General features: G+C 34.8%; 1 protein-coding gene across 1 annotated transcript in view; it reads left to right on the top strand.

Annotated features, from left to right (window-relative positions):
• MINDY2 (MINDY lysine 48 deubiquitinase 2) overlaps window positions 1–23,827 on the top strand; it is a 33,621-nt gene that overhangs the window by 3,180 nt on the left and 6,614 nt on the right. The window contains exons 2-8 of the mRNA XM_050903004.1: window positions 6,187–6,244; window positions 7,952–8,016; window positions 10,052–10,210; window positions 11,110–11,212; window positions 11,792–11,934; window positions 22,058–22,231; window positions 23,501–23,674. Of these exons, the coding sequence (XP_050758961.1) occupies window positions 6,187–6,244; window positions 7,952–8,016; window positions 10,052–10,210; window positions 11,110–11,212; window positions 11,792–11,934; window positions 22,058–22,231; window positions 23,501–23,674 (876 nt within the window). The remainder of the gene's footprint in view (window positions 1–6,186; window positions 6,245–7,951; window positions 8,017–10,051; window positions 10,211–11,109; window positions 11,213–11,791; window positions 11,935–22,057; window positions 22,232–23,500; window positions 23,675–23,827) is intronic.

The following is a 23,827-nucleotide window of genomic DNA, read 5'->3' as shown; positions in this document are numbered from 1 at the left end:
TGGGAACAAGGAAGCAGACCAAGAGATGAAAATAGACGAAAGCAGAGTGAGAATACCATAGTATATGTTAGATGAAAAGAAGCTATGTGGCAGGGAAAAAAAAATGGAGTAAGAATGAAATGAGGAGGGGAAATAAAATCACAACAGAGAATAAGAAGGTAAACAGTTATACAGGGCTCTCTTCCGTGTATCAGCCACCAACTTTCCTTCTCAGAACTCTGTCCTGACAAAGTTGAGAGTTTTGGTCATCCTGTAGGTAGATAATGGTCTCGGATAACTTCAGATAATACATGCGACTGCTCAAAGTTGAGAAACAATACTTACAAAACTAGTTTTCAGGTTTTCACGAACACTTCCCTTTGCATGGCCAATTACATGCTTTCATTATTCCAGAATAGCAGTGATAACCTTGAGATCCAATACTATGTATGAGCTGTGCTTGTGCACCAGTGAAAGTTGAATTCACATAATTGTTTGTGACAAGTGGCACGTAATCAATTTGCTTAGAACAAAATCTTTATTTACTGCTTAGTAATAAGTGGGAAGCCTTCAGAGGGTATGTAGGCCGTAATCATGGAAATGTTTATGCCTGAAAACTCAGGTTAAGATTTGGATATATTGAGGGGAACTCACCTTTTCAGGTATTTCAGCTCCTCAAAATGCAAGCTTCTTACTTCTACACTATTGTTTTAAATATACTAACAGTTTTGTGACCTTCTGTTTGTATGTCCCAGTTGCCCTCATTCAAAACAGTTTTTTTGAGATAGCCCTCACTGAGTAAAGAGAGACTATAGGTAGTTTGTTAATTTGCTTAAAGGATTGCGGTAACAAGAAGACTTCAGATGTACTGTACCTTAGGTAAGTGTGCCATATGCTCAAAAGATTTCTTCCTAATGGTTATGAAGATCTTGTTCATTAACAGAGCAGGGTTCTTCTCTGTTCCTAGTCATTATTCAGTTTTTATTATCCCTTTTGGAGGTATTTTTTATATTAAAGATCTTTATTTAGGGATACAGATATAAAGACTACTTTAAAAATAATTGATTCTTTTAGAGTGCTGCATCTGTATGTTCTCATCTGTGAGACACTGGTTTGGCAATGCTTGGGTTTTTAGAAATTCTGAAATAGTAGCACCCATTTGGACTGTTCAGATTCCTTTTTGATAGTACCAGGTTTTGGAACTAAACTTGCGATAAAACTGCTACTTCTCTTTTATCCACTACTTTCAAAGGAGTCTGGACATACAGCTTAGAGATGGCACATTGTAGAAGCTGTACTTTTAAATGTTATAATTATAAAATTGCTTTTCTTTTGAAGTGTTTTTGCTGACTGCCTGTATAAGCTTAACTTGCAGTTTAGCCTGTAGGGGAGAGAGCCGAGGAGTTCTGCTTACAGAAGTGTTACAGAAATGTTCTTCTAAGTAAAAAGAAAACAAAAGCAGTATGATACCAACTTGAAAAAGTAACTGTTGTGCAAAACTGTGGTAACCATTTAGGCTTCTGTGATGGAAATGAAAGCAGAAATAGAGTGTTGAAACAAACATTTAAAAATGTATGTACAAGCATGGGTTGTCTCTTCTGATGTAGAGTAACATAGGACACTGTCTTTCAGCTTGTTTGAATCCGAAGACCGTTCAGTTTTTCTTCAGACCTGTGGCTCACTATGTAGTTAAGCTTAGCGACGCAAAGCTTGCTTTTCTAAGTACTTTTTGTGATCTTTGTTAGGTGTAGTAAGGGAAAACATAATGTAATACAAATATAAATAATACTAATATTGTCTTGAGAAGTGAGTGCATGTGGAATATCTTGTCCTTACAGCTTTTTATGTAGGAGAATAATCCCAGTAGCATATTTGACAGTGTCTTTAAAAGTTTTTTCTATCACAGTCCTCTCAACGAATGGAGGATTTTGGGAGCTGTGTTCCCTACATGCCTAGTTCTACTAAAATTTCGGTAACTTTTGGAACTATATGAATTATCTATTTAGGTGATTGAAACAATTATGTAAGTAAATGTTATGTAACTGTTTATGCTTAGATGTATCCAAACTGAGGTGCAGAGAAGAGGTAGAGTAAAAAATTTCTAGTTCGAAACTTTTACTTTTTGGTTCTCATAAAAATGGCCTTTTCTCAGAGGAGCTGAGTACAGTATGCTCCCGCTGATATCCGTTTGATTTGTCGGAGTCTGCAGTGGTAGTGCCTGGTCTGAGGTCTGGCATTGGCGTGATCTGCTTTTTCTTGTTACTGAGCTAAACCTCCTTATGGCCAGAATTTGCACAGATTGCTCAGATGAACTCTCTCAGCCTCTGAAGGTGAGTTGCTGGTGAGCTTCTGATGAATGCTCAGCAGTGGCCTTGGCAGCCTTCCTCCTGGCATCTGTGGGATGCGTTGAGCTTACAAATCGGTAGGCCGGTAGCTGTGCATTTTCCAGAACAGGAAGCCTGCTCTGAGGGACTGAAGGAAACCTAGTTGAGGGGGGAGATGTTAAGGTTATTGGGTGGCAGCACGTGGTATCAGGCTATTGTGTGATAAGTTTATGAAGCAGTTCCTGCAAGGCAAGAGGTACGTATTTGCAGGGAGTATTAACTTTTTGTCACGGCAGCTTGAAGCTACCCTTAACTCTTCCAGAACACTCAATTCAGGGGAGTTGCATATTTCAGATAAACATGTTCTGAGACTGTAAATAATAAGCCATTAGAAATTTGCATGGTCCCTTTCTATATGCATAGTATTTTCGGAAGTGTTAGCTTCTGTGCGGGGCTATATCACTTACTTTTTTTTTACGCCCTTCTGAAGAGTGGGAGAATACAGTGGAAAATATTTAAAATCAGTATTGTGTAGTTTTCCAGTTTGTAGTCTAATGCATAGAAACTGTATAAGTTGTACTAGACAAACTGTTCAACATGAAAATTTGTTTTCCAGTCTTGTCTTTTAATTACAAAGGAGGCTTAACTGTACCTCACATTGTAGTTGGGTGAGAAAGATTGAGTTTCCCACTCCTGAATGTGGGAAATGAAAAGTAGCTAGAGTTAGGAAGAGAGATCAGGGCGAAAGACCAGGAAACTGCAATAGAGGGGTACAGGAAATGAGTGGGAGTTGAGGAAACGTGTTTTTCCTAAAATGTAAGATTAATGTAAATTCTAGCAACTAAGCATTGAAACCTATTGAGAAAACTTGTCCCTCAAAATAATAATTGTTATAGACAACAACAGCTTTTGCTACTTTTGCTTACATTGTTTTCTTCTGTTTGTTTATGTGGAGAATGACTGTGGTTCTGTATGATTTTCCTCTCTCCCTTAAGCTTTAAGGTGTTTTTCTTTCCTGTTTCCTCTTCGCTGTACGTTTCCTGTAGCTTAAGCGCTCGCAATGAAGCTCTGAAGGGTTAGGAAATGTCATATTGTCTCTATATCCTTAAGTCAGCTCTGGTCAGAAGTACTTGTAACTGTGTTGGAACCCCATTAGCCCACTTTAAAGGTGTGATCAAGGTACCACAAAACATGCCAGCCCTAAAATTATGCCGTGAAGTAATCCATTAACTTTGTTTAGCATTTAATTAAGCAGTTAATTTTGAGATTTAGCTTGTTAAAATATCTGACTATAAGAGATTCTGCAGATATGAGTAAAACTACTTTGCTTTGGTTCTGCAGTAAAAAAAAATAAATTGCTTAGCATTACAGTTGTAAGGGAAAATTCAGATGATGAACCAATGATACAAATAATACCTCCTTCAATCCAGAAAGTCTGAAACATTAATACATTTGTGCGGTGAGTACATAGAGCTCAAATATAGGTAACTCATGTAATTGTGCTTTACAGCTGCCATTTGTAGTGCAGGCATACTACTAGACTCCCAAATGTGGTGCAGAGGAGAAACCCCCAAGCAATGGTGGCTGAATTGATATGAATGGTTTTAAATAAATAATAAAAAGAGCTAGCTTCAGTCCTGAAAGAATCATCACAGTAGTCCTGCTAATAGTTGAGAAAGCAATGCTAATTTTCCTTCATATTATACTGGCACATCTGTGCTGTTTGTAGTCCCAGAACCACTTCAGGCATAGCTAGTGTAAGTAATTCTGTTCTGTGCTGTTACATTGATATGCCTTAGGAGCCATAATGAACCAGACGCAACTCGGGGTGTGCACAGCTGATGTTTGCTAAGACTTGAATGCTGCCAATTCAGAACTGGAAGTTTAAGAATCAGCTTTTTGAACCTGTAGCCCTGTTACTTACATGGCTCAATATATTATATTTATGTGAATACTCAGTATGAATACTATGAACAGGATCAAAGATTATGAAAGCCTTTAGCCTATCGAGTAGAAACGTAGAGGAGTTTTGGGAGGAGGTTAAGAGATTTTGTAAGTTACAATCAGTTGTCACTCATTTAAAAGATGTTTTAAAAAATTCGTGTGCCTATGCATGCTTGACTGATCTTTCTTCTTGTTTAATTCATATAATTTTAAGGGTTTTTTATAAGCAGAACTAATTAAGCCTTCTTTCTTATGAATTTATGCTTCACTAATTTCCTGCTTTACTTACAATTTGTACTTTCATTGCCTTCCTTCCCCAGATCCCGGTACTGTTAGCTTCTTCCTATGTCCACCATCTACGGGTTGATCAATGTGTAGCATATGCTGTGTGGCCAATTCTGACTGAAGTATGGGCATAGTTCTTAGCCAGTGTATAAATAACAAGGCCATATTAACTTGGGTCTCTTTCTTCTTCCAAATTTAATGAAACTTGTGTAAATCCATGTATTTAACACATTTGCCGTTTGTCAAATATGATTAAAATTGGCAGTGAGATAGATTTAGTCCAATCACACCTCATTTTCTCTGGGAAGTTATTAAAATAGCTTAGTTTTCAGATTGGGAAGGAAACCCTCTCCATCACAATGTGAACAGTGTAGTGTGTTGCTATACTATATTTTAGAGTTTGGGATGCTGCATCAAAGGCTTTATATGTATTGTTCTTCCATCTCATGGCTTTCTACTTCCTCCTTCCTCTCCACAACCAGCAAAGTAGTTGGAGCCTATTAAACCTGAAGCATGAGTTAACAATCTCACATCATGTCTTTCTGTCTATGTCAAGGAGAACAGTGATCAGTGTTGAGGAATTTAGTTTAAAAATTCCTAATAAAATAAATACCAGACTTTCTAGACTTTCAGTGGTAAGATGTTGAAGAGAGATAGGATGAGAAGATTAAAAACTGAAGAGAAAGCTTAGAAACCAACCAACCAAAAAAAAATAAATCCAAACCCCAGAAAAATAAAGTTCATATTTATGCAGAGAAAAATTGAGCACACTATGGTTAAAGACAATATACCCCTATGGTACTCCTTCAGATTGCCAGAAACATGCCTTTGTATGTGTTTGTGCTTTGGCTGTTATTGCAGGGAGATACATAAATGGAAGTGCACAACAAAAACATTTACCCAGGATGCTGGATGGAGGAGATGAATATGTAAGAAGCTTTTGGCTCTGGCTGCTGTCAAGGTGGTTGGTTTTAGCAGGTGACGATGACAGGAATAGGTCAGGGGAGAGGGGAACGGAAGCTTCACCACTGAATTCTATGTGTCTGGTCTCCTCTGTATGGAGTTAAACCAAACCCTTGAAATGTGAGCACGGGATGAGAGGCTAGGAGGTCATTTCCTGGTATCTGCATGAGTCTTTGCTTCCCTGTCCCAGCAGCTGCTGCTACCAGATTCTCTACAGCCTCTTGTCTGTATGCAGGAACTTTTTGAGTAAAGACTCAGTTAAGAGTTATAATGAAGGCAGAGAGTCAAAGACTTTCCTGAATAAGGTGGAGTTTTCTTAACTAAGTGTGGCTACAGTTCCCAGTCTGTTCATCCTATACACACAGCAAGCAGTGTGAACTCCGGTGAAGTTGAGGGGGATGCTGGTGAAATGTTTTGGTGGGAATAGGGAGCCCTATGGAAAGAGCTGCAAGTGAGAGAAAGTACTGTGTGCATGTGGTTTCTCTAAAAACTAAAATGCCTTTTTTTAATCTCTGCTTGTAGGTGTTATTTAGTAGAGGTCTGGGAAGGTTCTTCGTCCCAGTACACTAATGCTCGTATAAATTGGTGAGGCAAATGTGTTCAGAAGACTTCTGTCTAGGAATACCTTATTGATACTTTCTGAATTGTAGTGTTTTGACATATTAAAGAGAATATACTTTTACTTTCACAGATTAAGCTGCCACCAATGATGGAAATCATAACGGCTGAACAGCTGATGGAATACTTAGGTTAGTAATTACAATAAATGGTTTTCAATTATACCTTTTATTGAGTAGTAATATAGGACTGTTTTATTTATTTACTATTTTCTTCAGCTTTACTTGAATGCATGCTTATGGTATTCAGTTACTCATGCTTTTCCTTAATTGCTTTTAGAACTTTGCTTTTAGAACTTTTCTGTACTGCTTTCCTAAGTGGTTAGTCTAGTGATGCAGTTGGTATGGCTCAGTACACCAACACATTGGTAAATTTAAACTTATTCATATCTCTTACAATGTTGTTTTGTTATAGTTGATAGAATGTATTAAGTCACCTGTGCCTTTAATTGTCTGCAGTAACTCTAATCCTTGGTAGTATGACCCAATTAAAATAACAGGAAAAATTAATTTAGTTGTCACAGTGATTGGGGTCTCATTTGCAGGCACTACTCTGTTGTCAGCCTCAGTGTTCAGCAAAACTGCAGCTGTTGCCATCTGACAAGTATAACTTCAATAGTCCGGAATGATCTGGGTGTTAAACATGCAGTTGCGATAGTACTTAAGCTATATGTACCACAGTTCTTTCCCTTTGTAGCCTAACAAATATAAAATGTTTGAGCTTAATAGACTAGGTTTGATTTTTCTTAAGCAGGAGGAAAAAAAACCTTACTATATTTTCTTTCTTTTTGCTTGTAAAGAATGTAGCTTGTTCTTTTCAAAAGCATATTGCTGAATCTTTCAGTGGAAGAAAAAAGTTAATTACATAATTTAAAAAAAAAAGAAGTCTTAAGAAATCTTGCTGCTTGTGTCTAAACATTTCTTCTAATTGTATTGATAGAATAATACTGTCTGAAGTCACTGCATAATCCCAGTTGGCTAAATGTGTGTATTCTTTCTTGAAGGCATATATTAGCTTCTGGAATTATCTTATTAAATGGAATAACAAAATTACCTGCTCAAATTATTTAGGTTCCTATTCAGTCAACAGGATTAGCAGTTGCCAAATGGTTCTTCTACAGCTAAAAGAAAAGCTCTTCAACCAGTTTGAACAATCTTAACTTAAAAGATTATACATCAGGAAACTTGTAGTGATATTTTTCTTTGAGTGGAAGCATATTTTTTAGGAATGGAGCAACGGAATAAATACAAAAAGCATTGCAATAAAATCTGAAAAATTTGGGAGAGGCAGTTTATGGCTACTAGTAACTAAAAATGTTATAAATCGTGAGCTCCAGTGTGTTAACTGATTAATTACCTTTGTGTTGTAGACACAGATGGAATACAAGCCTTTCAGAATTATCGATGTATGGAAACATATGCCAAAATATTCATAGTATCAGTCAGGATAAGTAGTTGCCTTTTTAAATTGTGTTATGCAATTACGTATCTTATTGTGAACAGTTTGACTTTTTTATATTTTTAAGTTGAGGCACAGAGGGAGGTAAATTTCTCAGTAATTAAGAGATTGGTATGATACCCCAAGAGATTATGAAATGCTGCTTTCGTAACAACATTCGCCATTTGAATTTTATTTCTTAATATGATCTTACTATGTTTTTAATACTCATATTTTACTCCATAATTATAATTCAGGTTATAAAACAATGCGATCTCATTAATTTGGTAGAAAACTTCAGTGGTGGTATTTATGATCAGTCAGCTTCAGTCAGAAGTGTTCATGGAAATGTTGAAGCTTTGAGTGTGGAATAAACTTAATTTTGTTTTCACTTTTTTTAGGAGACTATATTCTTGATGCAAAACCTAAAGAGATATCTGAAATTCAGCGTCTAAATTATGAGCAGGTAAGGAGCTGCTCCTAAAATACAATTGCTTATGTCTGAAGGAACTAAAACTTTTTTCTCACCTATGGTTTATCATCTTGTTAAAAAACAGAAGCGTACAAACCATTGTTTGTAGTTAGTTTTTCCTTTTTTTCTAGGCTTGATGTAGAGTATTATTTATAAATACTTCCTATTGGTGAAGAAAAATTCAGTATCGATTAACATAACAAATGATTTTTTTTTTTTTTTGCCTGCAATGAGTGTAATGAAAGAATTTTGTTTTTATTGAGAAATTATAACACGGAAGTACAGATGGAAGTATGTAAGAGGATGGTTGCTCTTTGAAGTCTTCTATTATGTGTCCTTTAGTGTGCTTTGTTCTGTGATGCCTGCTAGACTTTCTCTGAGGATGTAAACTGAGCAAGAAAGAAATCTCTGTTCTTAAGTTGTGATGGACAAAAAAGTTGATTCCATATTATGAAAAACAATATTATTTGCACTGACCACTATTTTTATGTCATCACAGAAGTCTTTCTATGTTAAAGATAATGCTATTAATTTAAAAAAATATTGATGTAGTATATATTATCTTGGAGCAAATTTTTCAAGCTCTTGAATCTGACTCTCAATAATCTGATTTCTTAAAAATACCAAGGGCTGTCTTACATTCTAATATATAAGCTTGTGTTGGCATTCTGCTGTATCTATTAATGTGTGCACTAATGTGCTGCAGAAGTGAATGTTCAAGTTAATGTATTGGTTATGTTATTGTTTAATGGATACAGTTATTTGTAATTTTCCTGCATTTCAGCAAGTTGCTTTTAATTTGATAGAATAACTCATTACTATGTACGCCACTTAACGCCTTGTTAGCCTACCTAGCTCTTTAATAGTTTTCTCATTGTTCACTCTTTATAGTCAATCATCCTTATTCTCAGTTTTTTATATTCCCTTATTGATTCCATTAATTGTGGTTCTTGCCATTAACTGTCTTATTAAAAGAAGACGAGAGACAACTGTCTCTAACAATCAGTTGTTTTAGTCTGTAAGTCTTTTCTGTCTCCATCTCCTTTCCAATCTGTATTTCTGTTTTTTGTCATGCTTTTTTCCCCATTGTTGCACTCCTGAATTCCTCTTAAGCAACAGAATATTGCAAAACTAAGCAAGAAAAAAAACCAAACAACAAATAAAAAAGCACCTCAGTTTCCCTGAATCTGTTGCAAATACTGCAGATACTTTCTAATGATACTCTTTGTGGTCTCTTCTCACTTGGTGGAAAATTCTTTTTCCTGCATGTCAGGAAACTTACTTGTCTGTTGGTTCAAGAGAACTGTCTCACAAAGCACCTTTTCTTTGGCTCATCTTTGCTTTGTGTGATTGGATCTTCATAACTTGATAATTCCCCTTAGGATTCCATTGGGATCACTACTATAATAAGTGCTATTTTCATGACTCGTTTCAACAGTAGAATCTACAGGCCATTTAAAAGTATGCCCAAAATAAGATAGCAAAACTTTTTTTATGAAACAAAAAAAATCAGATTCTTCATTGTTGTTCACCACTTTAGGTACAGAACGCCTAAATTAGAGTTGACAAGTAGATCTGTGTAGATCTGGTTTTGTTCATTCGTTATGTGGTGGCAAGTACTTCAGCCTGACTCATAAGGCAGGACTTAAAAAGGGAGAAGAAACCTCAAGAGAGTCCCTTAAAGATTCCCTTATAATCCAATTCTTCTTGCAAACGTCTGGCTTGTGGCTATGGGAAATAGAGTTAAAAGAAATAGGAGCTGCCTAAAAGCAGCTTATGAGTGTAGAAGAAGAAACAGTCAGATACAGCTGATTGGAGGGAGAGTTCTTACTTTGCAGATCTCTTCTGGCACAATGAGAATGAATAGTGTGAATATGCGTTGAAACGGTTGTTTAGTTAATTTCCCCTTTTGTAAATTTTTTTTTGAAATGTTGAATTGATGAGTACTAAATGATGAAGGGCTACAAGAGTAACCACCAAGTGTACAAAGCTCTATTTGGTCATCTGTTTTTTTTCTTTCTGCTGTCAGAATATGAGTGATGCAATGGCGATTCTACATAAGTTACAGACGGGTCTGGATGTCAATGTGAAGTTTACAGGTGTACGAGTATTTGAATACACACCTGAATGCATAGTGTTTGATCTTCTTGATATCCCCTTGTACCATGGATGGTTAGTGGACCCTCAGGTAACTTTTTTTTCATTAATTCAAACAGAATATAAGTTATTCTGAATTTTATTGAGGGGAGATGTTTCAGAATTTTAACTGGAGTCAATAATAATGATTATGGTAATGGATTTTTTAAATCCAGTCAGAAAAATTGGATTATCTTCAGAGAGGAGTGAATACAGACTGTATGTGGTTTTTAGTGTGGTAACTGCAGAGACTAGGTCTATAGTCAAACTAACTTTCAAAACCTTCTATGCTGAATTAATGACCATGTAAATGAGAATTGTTATAGTTATAAACATATAAATTGTTATATTGACAGATACAGTGTCCCAGTCGTCATTTTTGAAAGCTTGTTAGAGAACACTTGGAAGGAATGCAAGGTTACTTTCCTCCTTTCCTTAATTCTGATTTACTAGTCACTGCTTTTGAGAACTGAGGATGTTAGAACCAATTAAGAGAGAACTGCATCTTTAACAAACATATAATTTATTTTTAATGATATTATTTAATAAACAGTAAACTGGTACTGGGGGGAAACTGGTGAGTTTGGAATAATCTGCCTCAGATTTTTTTTTCTTTTCATGCCTTGTTTGTCAAAGTTGCTGTTCTCTTATCCTGTTGGACTTCTCCCCCGCCCAACTGAGCCAACTGATGCCCCGTTATCTCTTCTGTCCACTTTAGCAACAACTTTTGATGTTACGTGTTAACTTAAGGATTTAAAATGGGATCTGAGAGCAAAATGTGTAACAGTCTGGGCTAAAACGTTTTGGCCTAGTATTTTTAGGGGGATAACGTCCTCTCTTTGTTGAAACTCTTCTTATTTTCTTATGAATAATTGCCATAGGCTTACGGTTGTGTTCTGTTCTTCACAAAGGTAAGTTCTCTGTTTTGTGTGCTGTTCCTTCCTGCTCCAGGTTGCTGACATAGTAAAAGCAGTTGGTAACTGCAGTTACAATCAGCTAGTGGAGAAGATAATTTCTTGTAAACAGTCAGACAACAGTGAACTGGTTAGTGAAGGTGGGTAACTCTTTTCTGTGCTTTATCAAAGTATCTACCCTATCAAATCTTAGTTACATATTTTGCATGTGGGTCTTGGTGTGAAGAGCTGCATTCTGTCTGCTGAACTTCTTTCCTTGGGCAGGCAGACAGCACTGTGCTTGTCTTCTAAACTTCTCTGATGCAATTTCCAAACCAAGGATCAGCCTCGTTCTCTTGATCTATTAAATATACTTTTTAAAAAGCTGGAGAGAACTTCCCTTTATGAAAAGGTATTATGGGCAGCATTCAGATTTCCATTTGGCTATATATTATCTCCTATAATTAGAATATGAATTATATACTACATGATGACAAGGAAGAAATCAGTAATATTAGAAGCGGATATAGCATTTTTGAACATGAGAGGCTTATCTACAATGCTGAGGTTTTAGAACTTTCAACTAGTTTTCTCCTCTCTGAATGTGTTCCCTTAGATTTGTGACGATATGGGGGCATCTTAGTAGGGAGGAGATAGGAAAAATATTACCATTGTAACCAGGTTTTATATATTAGGAAGTATGTAATAGACACATATAACAGTATGTATTGCTTTTGTAGGATTTGTAGCTGAGCAATTTCTAAATAACACAGCTACACAGTTGACATACCATGGACTGTGTGAGTTGACTTCAGCTGTCCAGGAGGGAGAGCTTTGTGTGTTCTTCAGGAACAACCATTTTAGCACCATGACCAAATACAAGGTATTTTCAACATTTTTGTATTTACTGTTGTGGTTTGCGTTCTCATTTCAAAGCAAATCTTGTTTTTTCCCCTGTCTTGAAATAGAAATAAATTCCAGTTTGTTGTTATGTGTAAGTACAGCTTATGGTGAATGTAAGGTCTGTAGCAAATGTTACTTGTGAATTATTGATTACAGTGTTTTAGATATCAGGATTCATTATCACTTTAAATCTTCTTGTAGCTCTTCCCTTTATGTTCAGTTTGCTCGCTGTGTTAACTCCCTTTGTGGTTATGTATAATGATGTACATTTCTTACATGGCTTAAATTTACTTGCAGTTTGTGATTGGCAATGATAAAGTTAATGAATTTATTTAATTTCTTGTTTCTGAGGATATAAAACGTTTTGCTTTACATTTGGGCCAGTAGACGAGTAGCTCCATCATGGTGTTCAAAATACCAAACATTTGGAGAAGCTGAGATGAGCTACAATATTGGTTCCCTTTGTTAGGGAAGAGATTATTTTTTTACTTTGAAACTGGGGAAGCAAAATGGTGAGAATTGTGAAAGGAGTATTCCAGGATATGAAAAGGAAGTGACAACTTGGTTAATGCTTCTGGGACTCCTTCCTCCATGGAGTGGAGAATCTGGCTTGGCAAGCTTACGGTTATTTATGGAGCATCTTCATTCTAACACAACTTTGCCTTTACGAAGATGATAGTGTATTTTTATGTATCTGACTTGAGCAGAAAGGGGCACAGTCAAATTGTCTCCTAAGATTTAATCATCCCCTTCGCTTCAGTGATAAATGTGAATATTTTGAAGTAAACTTTTCATTGGCTTGCAATGTCAAATCATCCTTAGAGCTAGACATTTCTCTCAAACATATGTATGAGTTTTTACCTTTGTATAAAACTCTTGAAATTATATTTTGGTTATCTGCTATTTAGTAAGACTTTAATTTCACGTACCCTTGCATTTATGAATAATGGTAATAAATGCAAAAAAAGGGGGTGTGTAAAAATACAAAAATGTTAGGGAACCACTGTTTTCACTATCTATTACATGGTAATGTCATACCTCATGTGAATGACACTAACTTTTCCATTTGGCAGTACTAGTCCTTTTTTCTGCCTCTGTTAATCTTGACTGTCAATGCTTATCTTTGGCATTTTGAATAACTACTCATAAGCTGAGCTAAAGCTCTGAATAGTCCTGATGAATAATGGTTAACTCTACGCATTTTGTTTTCTAATAGCTTCTTAGAGCACATCTAAGATTTGATTTAAATCTATGTACAATGATATTCTCTTAAAGTAGTACAACAGGTAAAAGGATGTTTGTCCTCCCTTCTTCCATTTAAAAAAAAAAAAAAGCTATGGAATATATCTGTTTATGGTCAAAACTATAGTTGTTATATTTCCTGATGAAGCTCATTTATGTCACAATTTTAAGAGGTATAGTTTTGCTTCTCTCCATTTTTCTAAGTTTAGCTCTTGCAATAGTTGGTAGTAGTTTGTCATGTAAGACCGTACATTGTTTTATGGTTGCTTCCATTATGCCAAAAAACCCCCAACCTCAAAACAATTTGGTTTTAAAAAGAAAATACTAAGTAGAAGTACAGATGTACTTTCTGGGTACAACTGGTATCTAGAAGTGGAGGAAACCTTTTTTACTTCGTTTAAAGGATATTCCAGATAAAATACTTAAATCCTCCTGGAAGTCATTCATTTTTGTGCTATTACTAAAACTTTTAAAATATAAAATGTTCTTTGTATTAAATACAGTCAATGAGTATCACTTTGACCTTGTGAATTATAAATACAGAATTTTGTTTGTAGATTGTAGACTGTTTGTCATCTTCTGCAGCCCAGTGTTTAGATTAAAGGCCAAAACCTGGTTTGTGTTTGTCAGTGCTTTATCAACTTCATACTTGTAAACATATACTTCTCAGTTGAGATCCTTTTTCCTTAAAGAAATAAAATGCAACACTTCAATGAGTTAAATATCCTTAACCAATATTAATAATATAGAACAGGTTAAGGCGGTGAGTAAAAATCTGTGTCTGAATTTTAACTGAATCCAAGTCCTAAGAAATACCAAGTTAAAATATTTGAAGAATAGTATTATTTGTTAGTTGTATATTTAAGCTTTACTGCTTCTAAGTCACTATGGTTTTAATCTTGTCCTTTTTGAGAAGTCTTCGACTTCTGAAATGCTAAGTTTTGGAATATGGGCCATTATTCTTGTGTTTCATAGTCACTGTGGTGACCTCACTTGCAGCTAGTGTTCAATTTCCGTGTTATCTACAGGCATTTATTTCCTGAGGTTGTCACTTAAACAGTGCTGTTCATTTTGCCTTGGATTTCTGGTGAGTGGTACATTACAGAATCTGAGATATCAAGAAACTTTTAACAAAGACAGAAATTCTTCATTAATTTATTTTTAAAAGTCAGCAGTAACCTTTCTGTCTGTTTCTAACCTACCTAGCTATTTGCAATAGCTATATGACTAGGTATTTTTTCATATCAAGAAAGTCAGAAATAGACTTGACTTGGGCTTTTAGCCAAGCTTAGCTATCCAAAAGTCTTTGGACCTCCAGGATACTTGTGAGTGCCAGATGCATTGTTGTGAGAGTTGAGATTTTTCAACTGCTTTCCTCTTTCCTTTTACTGGGTTTAATGCTAGCTCTGCAGATTTTTAATGGAGCTTCTTTTACTTCATGGTTTGAGCAGTAGTCAGCAGTAGCTGGACTATGGAGAAAAGTCCATCAGTAAGGAAAACTGAAGACACAACATATGCCAGAGAAAATGAAGGTGTAGAACTTCTAGGGCAAGAACTATGCAATTTGTTTGTCTTACTCTAATATTGCCCTCTCTTCTTCCCCCTCCAAACCAATATATGGAAACATACAAACAAAACAGTTATGAAGTTAAACAAAAGGGAATTATACATATAATAAAAGTTATGTACGTATAATAAAACTTGTGTATTTTTAGAAACATTTACACTTTGAATAATTAGCAAGAATTTATAATTAAAATCCCTTAGGTACATTAGGCTGTTTAAGTATTATTCTAATGAAGCTAATACTTAAACTTTTATTCGGAAGTTTTCATGTACAGCTTATACAGTGACTTGTACGCTGAGGATATTCCTTAAGTTTAGTGGGTTTTTTTGAGGCCAATATTTTAGTGAAAGGACTTGGATTTCAGTATGTTATATTTCAAAGAAAGTAGAATGTAGGTTGATCTTAACTGCACTTACTGGAGGAAAGAAAAACCAAAAACAGATCGCTAAGCTTTTTCAAAGGAAATGCAGAAACCTGTTCCAGGTTCTCTTATATGCTTAACTTTTCTAGAATCGGATTTAGAATTGAGGAGCAGGTCTGAGTAATTTAAGAAGAAGAAATACTTGGTGATATTGAAATAATTCAAAGAGCAAAATTCATAAATCGGAGACATTTTTAAGTTCAACGTATCAGTTTTTCTAATAAGACAGATGAACCCAAATAGCCTTAATTCTGCTCTATATTGGTGCCACGTAACAAACATGTGATTGAGCCATTTTTAATATTTGTGGTGCTTGGCTGAACAGATTTATTTTTTTAAGTTGTATTAGAGTTCTTTCCACATCCCATCTGGTGAGCTTGTTTTAGAGATAATAGATATTTTCTGTTTTTAAATATATTATATATGCATTTACCTGTCATTCCTTAATAAGGGATAATCTTGTGGATATTTTAGAACAGAAATGGGAGAGGTGGAGACTGGTAACATCCTTTGTGCATATAATTTGAATTTCCTGGTTTTTAAATCTTTGTTACAAAGAGTTTGCAGTATTTATTATTTGACACATAATATCAATTTTAAAATAGAAGATTTACTAACACTGACAACACTTTACCCAATTATACTGAGTTTAGAGTGGCTTTTCCCTGTCAGATCACAGGATCTTTACCTTGCTTTTGGATTGCTTATTTTAGAGGGCTGTTTTACTGAAATGAGAGTTATGTGAAAGTGTGACTAAACAGCGCAGTATTCTGAATTCCTGTATCTTTGCTTTGAAAATTTTTTTCATAGGCTGCTGTTACAAGATGTTGCATAGTGGCAAGAACTCCTTGGAAACATTGGGCATACTAGTGCCCAACTAGTATGGTTGTTAGGCTGGTTAATCTACTCATGCTTCCTTCGTGTCCAGTGTCTCTATTGACTCCAAGATATTTTTTATTTTTTTGCACGGATAGTAAAGGAATCTGTAAGGAAGGGAACTGGAGTGACTCCTCGTGAACATGGCTTTCTTTTTAATATTATTTTGTAATTGTTACTAAATTAACAATAATAGGTGTGGGTTTTTTTAACTCATAAGTGCTTCTTGCAAGATCAGAAATAGAATGGTTATGAACATACAGCAACGTTACGAATACCTGGTGTAGATTAGGGAGGTATCAGTGCCGCTGCATACTGTAGGCAAAAGCTTATTAACAGTCTGTGCTAGCGCATATTTAAAAGGCATTTCTACACTAGTTATGGGGATGAAGATAATACTTTGAGCTGGACAATAATAGGTGAGAAGTTGTATTAGAACACTTTTAAAAATATTTATTATTTAAAAAAGTGTTTTGAATTATGAACAAGAGAAAAAGCAAAAAGGGGAAAACTTTTTAGCTCACTATCACTGTATTTGAAAATTTGTTACTGTTTTGAAATATTCCAGTTCAATTTAATATATGGGCACTTCTAAAAGGTTAATGTTCAGGCAGGTAACTATTGTGCCATTTTTACGTATCTTCCAAATTCCTGACTCTGGGAGTACAAGTTAAATGGAAAGGGTCCATTCAATAATAATTTTTCCGTTTTAGATACAGCATTCACTTTAAAATTGTGGAAGTTGATGAGTAAAGTAACAATAGTGGAAGAATGGTGGCAGTGAGTTTTTTCAGAAATTGCTATGAAAAGTTTTGAAGTAATCTTCCCCTAAAGACTTAAGTGTTTTTTTTTTTTTAAAGCTGCTGAGTTGATAGCACAATGTAATTGTGAGGATTCACAGATTGCGTTTCAGAATAGACCATCAGTTCAATTATAATTTGTTTACTCAGTTATATTATTTAATATAGTATTGAATAATTAATATTTTACTATTCCTCTTCTGAAAATTGAATGAAATTTGCATAATACAATATGTTGTCATTTCTGATTTGAAAAAAGTTTGAGTATTAGGATCATGTTTGTAGAAAAATTATGTAACATTTTTAAAAATTTCATTAGCACATATAAAAGAAAAGCAAATATGGCAATTCTGTAATATATTAGACATCTGTCAAAGTATGGTGAATGTTAGTTAATAATGGCAGTTCAGTTATCAAATTCTTAATCTTTCATGATTATTTGTCCATTTGCCCGAGTAGTCATTTATTCTACTTCCTGTCCCTTTAATTGCATATTAATAGTCTTGGCTCATGTGATTATACAGTAATCATTTTCAGCAGTTAAAGATGTGATTTTTTTTTTTTGCCTTTGCTTTTCATTACACAGATAATAAATACATCAAATGATAATTCCCTAGATCAAGGAAAAACAGGACTGTAAAGAGGGGATCAGTTTGGTAAGAATATCTTAGTTCAGTTGGAACGTTTTTCCCACTGACGTGACTGTAATACAACGTATTTTCTTTACTGAAAAGTAACAAGACACCTGTTTGGATTTTTAAGTATGTGTGTTGCAATTATGTTTTCTAGTTTATAAATGTTGGGTTTCTGTTTCAGAACTCAAAACAGACTTTTATTCAAATACAAAGTATATTTCATAGCAATAATTGCACTTTTTCCTTGGGTATTTAAGATGATGTCTGAGTTTGGCATAGTAGAGGCAATGTATATAACTTCTTAAAAACATGTTTAAATATTTTTCCATTTCTTAGTAAGTGTACAGTTTTTGTTCTGAGGGTTACTCTGTTGAATCAAATGGTGTATACTTTTTAAAAAAAATTCTTAATTTTCTCTAACAGTTAAAACATTCAGATAGATTAGGCTAATCTCAAAATAATAGCATTCATTCATGTCAACATAACACACCTTCATAAAAATCAAGGGGTCTGATCCAGAAGTCCAAGAGAACATTTACATAGACTCTAAAGGATAAGGCTTAAAATGTTTGCCTTTATTGTATGAAGCTATTGGACAGGTGTTTTGGTTTTCCTTTTCAGTTCTCTAAACTGCTAGAAACTTGGTAATTGGCATCAGAACAAGTAGTTTAAAAGCATTAATTTTAATTACTTAATCTAGTCATGAAATTAACCCAGGAAAGGAGGTCTTGTAACTGGTGACATCACCTGTAGGCTACATCTGTTTGCATTTCAGAGAGTTTTTTTGTGCGAACTGGAAGACTAAGAGATCATTCTTCAGGAGAATAATCTTGCTTTTATCCTTAGCTTTATTTCAAGCTTTTTATATGTGAAACTATAAAATCTGGGCATTGGTCTACAATATCTAGATATTGATTCTTAGGATAAATAATTATTCATAACTTATTGTAGGCACAGTTTACCGTAAGTTATGCACTTGAGACTTTCTTCTATTGTTTTATTCTCTATTGACAACAGTTATTAGTAGATATTATTGCTGTATATTATGTGCTAGTATTTTTGGGGGCAGTGTTAACCCATGAGACTGTTTATTTATTAAAAACCCCTCACCTTTAAAAATAAACCTAAAAGATAAGCTGGTAATAGTTTAGAAATGGCCGGTTAAGATTTTATGAAGGTAGAAAAACATTGTAAAGTATGATATTGTTCTTGGCAAGGTGTACTTGAAAAGCATATTTATGTGCATTTGTTAGCTTAATTGCATGACCTTCGTGTGCTGATCATCCTAGTTTAGCTTTAACCCTGACTAGAAAGCAAATGCAGAATCAGGACCGTGATCCATTAAGTAGAAAACACATTCTGTTTTTTGCCTTTTTTTAAAGCCTCCTTCCTAATGTTTTAGTTCAGTGTAAATAAATGTTTCTACACTTAATTCTTACTGATTCTGTCACTGTGCCCCCTCTGTCCCTTTTCCTCCTTGTGTGTTGCACTGAAGTGCAGAAACTTTGTTTGGTAGACTACAAATGTGGTGTAAAACTACTGGACGCATCAAGTCAGAAATCCTAGTGTTTTATTGGTTGTATATCACTATCTCTTAACAGCTAGACTGATCTCATGATCTGGTAAGTGCTGGAGAATGGTGGCTGATTCCTGGCACCAGGCATGTCATTAACTTAGTGCAGCTCAAATTTAGAGGCAGTGTGAAGGTCATATGATAAAAAGATTTTCTCATATCACAAAATCCCCTCAGTGGAATTTGGGTGTGGCAGTGAAGTTGGCCTTTGAGCCATTAGGATTGGGAAGAGAACATGCATGGCATTAAAACAGTGCCTATAAACCCAGTCTATAGATATGGCCTCTATTTGCTTGTTGCAAGTAGAAGGAACAAAAACATGGACGTTCTAGGAAGATGATTGATACCTGTAGAGATGAGTAGCTACATTACACCTAATACAAAAAGAGCTGACTTCTCTTATTTTGTATATGAAACTGAAAGTTGTCCAATTATTACCAAAAGTTACATGAATATTAGCAATATTATGAGGGTCCTTGGGAATATGTTTGGGATTTTTTGAGAAATTCCATTAAATTATACTAATATGAAGTGTAGAGATCAGAGCACTTGATAAAATACAAAAAGGGAAAGATGCCTTTGGATCTCTGATCTGTGCCTTTGTTCCTTCATTCCGATAAAGTGAAAAGGAACTGTCTCTTCATAAGTACTAGGGAGCCTGTGTGTGTTGGTTTGCTAGGTTTTGTTAAGGTGAAGCAGCATGTTTTTAAACTATGCAATTGGAATTGGAATGGTATTGTTTAGGTAATGTGGTGATACATAATGCGGTTTATTGCCTTTCATCAGGGAGCTATATTAAAATGTTTTTTTTATTTACTCTAAGATGACATTTTTAAAATCAGTGTTCAGGTATAGTTCAACTGAGGAGGTCTTAAAAACTGAAAGTAAGAATATGAATTTTATTTAAGATTGAAACAGTTCTCTATTTCAAACAAGTGTTAGCTTTAAAATATCTTTGAATGACAGATACTAGATTCTAATCCTATAAAGGTAATGATATACTTTTAATATTAGTGTGTGAAAAGTTCAGCTTATAATAGTTGGGAGATTACGAAAGCATTAACATTTTCCTATTTCAGTATTATTGTTAAGCTAGACTGTTTGAGCTGTTTAAAAAGTAATTAAAAATGTATGGCATAATAGAGGAAAACTTGACACCCCACCCCCTCCCACCCCCCCTTTTTTTCTTTTTAGGTTTTGTTTGAATCAATGTCCTGGTCAAAATAAAATTTAAAAGGTTCAAATACACTTACCTTAAAGATTCTGTAATTTTTTTTTTTTTTACGTTTTTTTTAAAGACTTCTTATATATAAAGATGCTGTGAAATAGGTATTCTGTGCAAATCGGTCATGTTGTGAAATTATTTCCTTTTATTTTCTTTGAGTGATTTTTAAGCATCAGAAGTAGCATTCAGTTTTTAGGCAGGGGATTCCTTTTCCGAGGGAAAGATGATTCCTTAGATCATGTTACGTGATCAGACTTGTTGCTGACAATTGTGTTTATGTCTGTAAGCCCACCTGTGCTGGGGTAACTGCCATTCCAAAGCTTGAACATACAGTAGCGTCCTTTATGGGTTTTTCATCTGTTCTGTTTGGCCTTTTGTATAAGCGCATCCTGTGGTACTAGGTACTATTAGAACAATTGCTGCATGTGAATCTTCAAATAATATTTTTGTTATGTTGTATGACCTACCAGCTGCAGAAGGGATGGCTGTAAACTTAGTAGAGGGATCCGATTTTAATTTCAGCATCTCTTATAGACAGTCTTTTAATGACTTGAGAGAAATCAGTGAGCTAGTTCTGTACTTGTTGAATAGGGGCAATGTTTTCATTTTTTGCCTGTTCAGCCTATGATATCATTAGAACAGGAACTGCCTCTTGTGTTTTGGTACATCTTTAGCACAGTGATTTTTGAGAACCCTTTGTGTGCTGCTGTAATACAAATAGCAAATTTTTGTGGATAAACTGCTTTGATTTTTACAGCTAAAACTGCAACAAGTTTTGCATTGAATATCTTGATCTGGTACACTCAGTAATACTAATGGAAGCTTCGGTCTTAATGTGCTGTATGGTCTGTAATAACATTCATGCTTTGGAGTATAATTTTAAAAACATTATAAAAAGGGTACTATAAGATTAAAAACTAATTTAAATTGAAATTTAAACATGGATTTCTGTGCTGGTTTGCTGTCCCTCAAACATGCAGCACCATCTCCTTTTACTTGAGGCCCACTTTTGTAATTTCCCTTTGATTTCAGCTCTTCTCCCATTCCTTCAACCTAAGCTCGCATTTCATCCTTCCTGTACCTTGGCTTCTGGACTTGTTAGTATTGTCTCTTTCACTCCCAGACCAGCCCATTTTATAATTTCAGAGTTTGAAATTGATAAATTTGGCCTTGTGGAACTGTAAAAAGGCTGAAATCCAACAAAAGCAGTTATTGGTGACAAGTGATAGCAAGAATCTTAAATTTAGTTTTTTCAGTTGAAATAAACCTCAAATTCTATCAAAACCCATCATAAAACATGAAGTCTGAGACATGGTCATTTTGAGGTAATGCCTCTTGGATTATTTGGAAAGATCACCTTTGTCTCCAGATCTTGCCTTTGGAATTTAATGTGATTTGTCCTAGGATTTAAAATTTACATTGCCAGTCTTGAGGTGTACTTCCTAGGTGTGTTTCCAAGGAGTTATCAAGGTATATATTCATGTTTTATATTAATTTTTAGTCAATATGAACTTTCATTAATAATGAAAAATTACAAGATGGAATACAGAAATTAAGTGTGGCTGTTAATTTAGCAATGAATACTGGCATCTGGTGTTTTAATGCTGTATACTGATTCATTTAAATTTTAAACTTGCTAAAAAATCTAAATGAATGTTTTACTGGAATGCAACAGTTGTATTAGCTGACCATTTCTGCTAATTCTATCAGATTGTAAAAAACAATTTTTTTAGTTTTACAGGTTTTCTTTATTCTTCTGCATAGGGTCAGCTTTACCTGCTGGTGACAGACCAGGGCTTTCTTACAGAAGAGAAAGTTGTCTGGGAAAGCTTACACAATGTGGATGGTGATGGAAATTTCTGTGATTCTGAATTCCACCTACGGCCTCCATCAGACCCTGAAACTGTCTACAGAGGGCAGCAGGATCAAATAGATCAAGTACTGGATTTCTGCCTTTCTATTGTATTTTTCTGTTTGCTTGTGACTATATATAACAATTAGTACTTCTTTTCAGTCATATATATGTATACTTACACAGATGTGTATGTATGTGTACTCATGCATATATAGGACTATAAAAAAATTCTTTAGATACTTAGGTTGGGGTTCTCAGAAGTGCTACTTTGAAGTATTAGCATGACTTCAAGGAGTAGGACCAACCATGAATAGTTTGGAAAATCCGATTTTAATCTCTCAGAATCTACTTCTGCAAAGAACTTATTCAGGTGAAATGTCACATCTGCCTTGTATATGGAAACAGAAACAGCACTGTGAAACTTCTCTCCCATAACAAATTCATTTCAGCTCATTAATACTGTAATAACTGAACTTCGCCTTCTGATGCCCACTTTGCTGAATGTAGGACAAAAACCATAACAGATTGTGTGTGATGGTGGTTATTTGTTATTCTTAACTATATATAATAGTTTCCAGAAGTCGTGTCTGAGATGGGACTTCTTTGTACCCGTTAATGCATAAGTACATAGCAAGACCAAGCTTCTTGGAAATCTTACATTCTGAACAAGCAAAATAAGTCTATAGTAATCCCTATTAAAGTTTTTTAAATACTGGGAAAAAAATGAATAAGTAGATACTTTTTAATAAATTCAAGCACTGTATCTCTTGCAGAATAAACAATCTGGCAGAGATAACAGGGCTAGTAATATCTTGAATTGCTGTCTGTTTGGATATATCCAAAACTACCTTTTGATTATTTTCTCAGCTGTTTAGGAGTTAGTGTTCCTTATTGATGTACTCTCAATGCTGTTCAGTAGAGTGGGGACAGGTACTCTATCAAGCATAATCAGAGTGTTAATTAGAAATAGCAAATTACAAAGAGACAGCTTCAAAATCTTTACTTCTACCTAGAACTGGTATGAGTTGACACTGTCTGTCTTTTGCTGCTGTCCAGGTAATCGAATTTAAACCTGAAAGCAATTTTTGTTTAATTAGCTTTTGTGTTTTGTATGCTGTGACATAGGCGCTGTGAAAGGAGAAATGTAAATTAGCTGTTTTCAGCCTTTTTGCAGTTCAGGTTATGAACAGATTCTGAAACAAATTCCTGTTTTTCATGAGGTAAATGTATATGAAGATGAGGCTGGGAGAAAAGTGATGATACCGTGTAGCTGAACATGCTGAAAAAATCACTTGATATAACTTGACTCTTTTCTATGTGAAAGAGCATTAATAAACAAGTTTACTGTTTAGGATTATCTGATGGCATTGTCTCTACAACAAGAGCAGCAAAATCAAGAGATTAACTGGGAACAGATCCCAGAAGGAATCAGTGATCTAGAGCTAGCAAAGAAGCTCCAGGAAGAGGAGGACAGGAGAGCTTCTCAGTACTATCAGGAACAAGAACAAGCAGCTGCTCAGGTCCAGGTAAGAAAGCATTATTACAGAATATGATAATGAGTTTTAGAGAGTATTAACTTAATAGTTACATAGACACATCTACGTTCATAAATGTTGCAGACTGGTAAGACTGCTATTTACATTCTATGCAGCAAGTGACAAGACGAATATAGGAATCTT

Source organism: Gymnogyps californianus, chromosome 11, assembly GCF_018139145.2.
Source record: "Gymnogyps californianus isolate 813 chromosome 11, ASM1813914v2, whole genome shotgun sequence".
Lineage (NCBI taxonomy): Eukaryota > Metazoa > Chordata > Aves > Accipitriformes > Cathartidae > Gymnogyps > Gymnogyps californianus.
Note: the sequence above shows the minus strand (reverse complement) of the source record. Positions and strands in the feature narration are given on the sequence as shown.